General features: G+C 44.6%; 1 protein-coding gene across 1 annotated transcript; it reads left to right on the top strand.

Annotated features, from left to right (window-relative positions):
• Positions 1 to 3,380: 3,380 nt before the first annotated feature.
• OLIG3 (oligodendrocyte transcription factor 3) lies at positions 3,381 to 4,394 on the top strand. Its single transcript, XM_032770980.2, has one exon. The coding sequence runs from the start codon at positions 3,381 to 3,383 to the stop codon at positions 4,200 to 4,202; it is 822 nt and encodes a 273-aa protein (XP_032626871.1). The 3' UTR covers positions 4,203 to 4,394.
• Positions 4,395 to 5,938: the final 1,544 nt, after the last annotated feature.

Below are 5,938 nucleotides of genomic sequence, written 5' to 3'. Positions count from 1 at the left end.
CAGATCTACGCCCAGAGGGATGAGCAAGAGGGGGGACAAGGCAGCCAGGAACTCCATTTCTCTCTACGGATCCCCCTTCCTTCTCCAGAGCGGGGCTGGCCCAGCTGAAAGGGCCTCCCTCTCCTCCACCACACTTTTCCCTCGGAAGAGGGAAGCAGCCACCCGGATTCCAATCGCAGGTCATTAGTCCCTGGAGAAGGCTGCCTTGCTTCTCCCATGCAGCAGATGTTTGGTAGAAAGCCGGGAACTGGCGCTGCTGCCTCTTGCTAAGAGAAAATAAACCATATCAATATGAGGACAGGGCTCTGCATAGACGCCAACGCCTGGGGACCAAGCAGAAGGCTGTGCCATTCACCTGGACATTGGTCCGATGGAAGTTCTCTTAAGGTTGGTTGTGAGGACGAAGGTAGAATTCCTATGGTTACAGCTATCTCATTGTTATGATCTCTTGTGTGTGTGTGTGGGGGGGTATTGCGGGGGTGGGTCTTCCCCCCCCTCGTCTATAATAGTTACACATTTGCCTTCTAGCATGTTAATAGTTCAGCAATTAACACTCACTTTATTAACTCTTCAATAGATACTTTTTTTTTCTGAGAATCAGTCGGCTCAGCACATGTTGTCTCAACAATTTTTCAAGCAAGTAAAAATATTTCCGAGAGGAAAAGGAGGCAGCGAGAGAGAAACTCCGTGTGTGTTTTCAGGAATAAAGACAGCGCTAGGAGTTGAGTCCCGCTTGGTCCTTCCTAGATTTACTTCCCTTGGCTGGGAAGAGGGGGGCGATCGTCAAATGCATTATTCAGTTATTGATATCATTAGAAGGGGAGTGAATCGTTGTAGAAGTGCCAGATTAGAGGGAAGTTGGGACGTTATTCAGACACCTTTGCTTTCTCTTGACACATGAAATGTTTCAGCATTGAGAAACGCCGAGTCTCCGAGCCTCTCAGCAGAAGCTTAACAAGCTGAAATTGCATTCAATTATTTCTCTGTCTGTGATACATTCTTCTGAACAAGGGGTAATGCACCTTGTTTCTCGGTCCAGTTATTGGTCTAAACTTGCCCTGGAGTGAGAGGAGCGTCTTTTCTTTTTACCAATCTTGCTGCTCCAATGCCCACCTCGGGATTTACAAACAATGACATTTAGGATGTCTTACGTTTGTCTCAGCAGATTAAGTACAGTTAGAATCAATAGGATGAAAGCGTCCATCCCTTTCTGACTCTTTTCCATGTGGTCTGAAGTCTCTTTGGAGTAACAATGACTTGGACCCTAACTGCCAGCAGTTGTTTTTACTCTGAGCAGTGCAGTTGGTCTTCTTTTCTCATTAAACCCATCTCCAGACTGAATATTCCTGTCAAGGTTTCATTCTCCAATCCAATGTGTTGTTAAAGGGGGAGTCCAGGCTTCAACTTGAGCCAGTTTGCACATGTTAAAGTACCACTGCCTTGTCTACACTAGAGTTGTCGAAGGGGTTGGTTGGAACGTGCTTGCTAACACCTTCTAACCGGACACCCTAGTCAAGACAAACCTTCGCTGTCACTCTTCACAATTCGCTCCCTACGCCTTTCTTTTTCCCACACCCATGCAATCAGCACGTGCAGAGCATACACAAATCAATCCCAGGTAATCCCAGTGGCTGAGCAGCCTCCATGAACACCTGATCTCTACAAAACTACTCCTGGGGGTTCAAAATACACTCTTCCTCATAAGCACACCTACCTTTGACAGGCTTCTCCTGCCCCCTGAAAGTCCCCTCTTCCCAGCCCCGCAAGGCGCATCCCAATGCACAGGATCTCTGCCCGGCCCCCACAGAAAGCACTCACATATGCCCACAAACAAACCCTACATACACATCGGTAGCCAGACTGCCGCATATCTGGAACCCTCTTGCATTACACTTCTCACAAGCTCCTCCACAATACACACACACGCAGGGCAAGATAAGGGCTTTCAGCTATAGACACAAACTGTCATCCTCCAACATCCCAACACTCTCCTCTCTCTCTCTCACACACACACTGACACACATACATGCACCAGTCTCTTACTGTGTCTGTTATCAAATATATACCAACCACATAAAACCAAAACTACTTCACTACTAACAAACATTCATCGCATCTATATTATCTTTTGCTTGCAAGATTCTCTCCCCTGTGACTTGATGTTTCCTTTTGCCTGCATGTGTCCAATTCTTTTATGCAGCTTCTCAGTCAGTCCAGTTCACAGATGACTTCCTTTCCCCCACCTCCTCCCATTCAGTGTATCGAGAGAAATACTTTGAGATCTGGGAATATATATATAATGGTCTCTCTTCTAATCTGGAAACAATTTGAATGATCATCTTAAAAAATACTTGTCAACACAAATTCAAAGTTTCCCTCTTCTTTAAAGTGCAAAGAAAGTCAAACGGTTGCAGCCGGAGAGATTAATTTCCAAATACTTTTAAGCAAAAGAGATTATTTGTGGACGGACAGTAGGCACCATATAATTACTTATTTAAAAAACCCTACAACATTAAGGCAGTTAAGGTACAATCCAATTTAACAGAAACCTGCAAAGCAGAGTTAGTTGCGCGCAGAAATGATAAGCAAGGAAATTATAAAGATCGGTGGCACATGGAAACAAAGGGGAACTCAAATATGTATAGAAAAAAGATTCAGAGATGAAGACGATTATTTTCTTTCGGGTTGGAAAGAACAAAACACAAACACACACACACGAGAGAAAAAACCAAAGCAAACAATCCTCCTCTCCTTCCTCAGATAAATCGAATTTGCTACAACGTTACCTAACACTGAAATGCTAGACTGAAAAATGACCCCAAGCAAATAAGATCCAAATCAGACCCTCTACTCTTTACAGTACACTAGATGCAGTTTTGTATTGGAAATTAGAACCAGGGGGAGGAGAAGGCTTGAACATGCCGCGATGAGTGCGTGTTGTCAATCAGAGGGGTTTTGTGTCTGCTTGACTCCTGATGGTCCATGGCTGAGGTGTCCCAGGGTGGCACCACAATGAATATGAATGGGAGTCCTTGCTAAATGGGACAGTCAAAGCGCACCGCCCTGAATAATTGCACGTCATCCTAACAAGACCATTATAGATAGGAGGGCTTCTTTTGTCTCTTTTCTCTGCTGCAGCGCTATAAAAGCCCCTCTTTTCCAGGCTGAGGTTAGTTCAAGCATGCACCAACTAGCTATCCCGTAAACAGACTGGGTAGCCAGCGGGAGAGATTAGAGGGAGAAAAGAGAGTTTTCCTCCTGTTTGAACCTTCCCCCCTCCCCCACAGAGCCTGCAATTTATTTTATTATTTTTTTTAAACAATCCTATTTCACCCTCTCCAGAGCAGGGAAGAAATTTCTTGCTCCGAAGCCCCAATACAATGAATTCTGACTCCAGCTCTGTCTCCAGCAGAGCTTCCTCGCCAGACATGGATGAGATGTACCTGAGAGATCACCATCACCACCATCACCACCACCACCATCAGGACAACCGGCTCAACTCGGTCTCCTCCACTCAGGGAGACCTGGTGCAGAAGATGTCCGGGGAAGGCCTTTCCAGAAACGGCTCCAAGGCCGGAGGGGAAGGCAGCAAGTACAAAATCAAGAAGCAGCTCTCGGAGCAGGACCTGCAACAGCTCAGGCTTAAGATCAACGGGCGAGAGCGCAAAAGGATGCACGACCTGAACCTGGCCATGGATGGGCTGAGGGAAGTGATGCCCTATGCTCATGGACCTTCCGTGAGGAAACTCTCCAAAATTGCTACCCTCCTGCTGGCCAGAAACTACATCCTGATGCTCACCAGCTCCCTGGAGGAGATGAAGAGGCTGGTCGGTGAAATCTATGGAGGACACCACTCCGCCTTTCACTGCGGGACAGTGGGACACTCAGGCGGGCACCCGGCCCACGCAGCTAGCACGGTCCACCAGGTCCACCCCATCCTTGGCAGTGCCTTGTCTTCAGCCAACACCTCCTCCCCGCTGTCCGCCTCCCTACCAGGGATTGGCACGATCAGGCCCCCTCACTCTTTACTCAAGACTCCTTCTGCTCCTCCGGCCCTCCAGCTTGGCAGTGGCTTCCAGCACTGGGCAGGTTTGCCTTGCCCTTGCACTATCTGTCAAATGCCTCCTCCGCCACACCTGTCTGCCCTCACCACAGCCAACATGAGCAGGATCTCAGCAGAATCCAAGGACTTACTGAAGTGACACTGAAAGCTCCAGAGCCTCTTTAGCTGTATCAGAGAGCACACTTTCAAACAAGTTCTGTTAGGTGATGCTGCAGGAAGACTCCACACAAGAAGTCCTGTGTTCGCATGCATGCTTCTTTTCCTTTGCTGAACTCCAGTGTGTTTCCTCCCACTGACATCCGAGCTTGTCAAAACTGCATTTGTGGTAACAAGGGATTAGTGTAGTAAGGACCTTACAAAGGTAATGTTTTAGTTGGATTCTCGGGCCATGTTTTCTTCTTATACTAAAACAAAAATCCCTGTTGTAAAAACAAAACAAAAAATGTAAATATTTCCTTAACGTGGATGCAAAAAAAAAAAAAAAAAAAAAAAGACATGGTGGTCATTGTACTCTTCGCAGCTGCAAAGAGACGATGAGTTGTTTGAGGTTTGGTTTTTTGGTTTATTTGTTTGTTTATTTGTTTTTAAAGGCAAGGCCTACATTTTTGGGACTCTCCTCTGCTCCACTCTAGGATATGACAGCTAGGAATGGTGATGATTTTTTACACAATGTAGCTCAAAAGAATGCATGCATGCTTATAATTGAATCTCGTTCAAACATGTTGTACTGGCAATGGTGCAGTTTTCCTTGTAACAAGGATTTAATAGTGAATTCTCTAAAGCGTTTCATTTCTTTTCCCGTCTGTGACTGTATAAAACAAAAAAGAGAAATCGTGCAAAACACGCACAACATCCCCAAAGCCTGTTTTGCAAGATCTCCTGCTGTAAGTGCAGTGTGTCAGCTGGCTGGTTCCACATCGGCCCTTGCTCAGTTATCTGCATGCAGGGTCGACTCTGGCCGGAATGGTCATTGTGTTACTCTACTGGAACTTTACTGTTGTTTTATGTTGGGTTTTGTTATGTTTTCCTGGGCATTTGCTTGAAATATTTTGTTAGGGCCTCAAAGACCACAACGTGTCTTTATTTTTTATATATTCTTGATAACTATCGATATATTTATTATGGACCAGTGTTTCTGGATGAGATTTCAAATAAAAAAATGAAATAAAAGTTCTGGTTTCGCCTTTGTCTGGGTCTGCAAGAAAAGGAAAGCCGATCTGTCTCTTGCTGCGACTTTTCTCAACAAACCGAAGGCTAACGAGAACTGCCTTTGAGATAGCAATAAAAACGGAACCAATTGTCCAGCCTTCACTCACCCCCCACCCCCGCGTGTGTTCTTGCGTGTGTAGATGAATTGCTTGAATTATAGGACTATTTCTCTTTACACAGTATGGAAAATCTTTATGAATACATAAACAAATCACCATAAAGTCATTGTCAAATATACAGAAGGATCCAAATGATACTTGGTGCAAAATGCAGATGCATTCACGGAAAAAAGGAGAAGCAGTAAGTTAACTTTTCTTATTGTCCAAATAACATTTATTTTCCAGGCTAAAGGAGATTTTAAAAACAAATCTGTTACAGAAAATCAACTATAAAATATTACAAGCTCAAAATGAATCTCAGAAGGAAATATTTAGGGGGGAAAATGTGTTTCTGGGTTGATTGGGTAGCAGTTACGAAATTCACCATTTATCAGGTATTTGTGAAGAGATTGTTATTTTCTATAGAGAGGTTTTTTCCCCATAATTACTAGAAAAGAATCAGCTATTTATTGCATACTAATAATGCAGGGAAATAATTGGAAATCGGACTTTTATTTTCCTCCCCTCTTCTACCCCATCTCTAACACCTCTCTATATTGCCCCTAAA

The sequence above is a fragment of the Chelonoidis abingdonii genome, chromosome 3 (genome assembly GCF_003597395.2).
Source record: "Chelonoidis abingdonii isolate Lonesome George chromosome 3, CheloAbing_2.0, whole genome shotgun sequence".
NCBI lineage: Eukaryota > Metazoa > Chordata > Testudines > Testudinidae > Chelonoidis > Chelonoidis abingdonii.
Note: the sequence above shows the minus strand (reverse complement) of the source record. Positions and strands in the feature narration are given on the sequence as shown.

Bases quoted from the DNA above. Each gene is read 5' to 3' on its own strand.
- OLIG3 (XM_032770980.2), top strand. From the start codon at position 3,381: ATGAATTCTGACTCCAGCTCTGTCTCCAGCAGAGCTTCCTCGCCAGAC.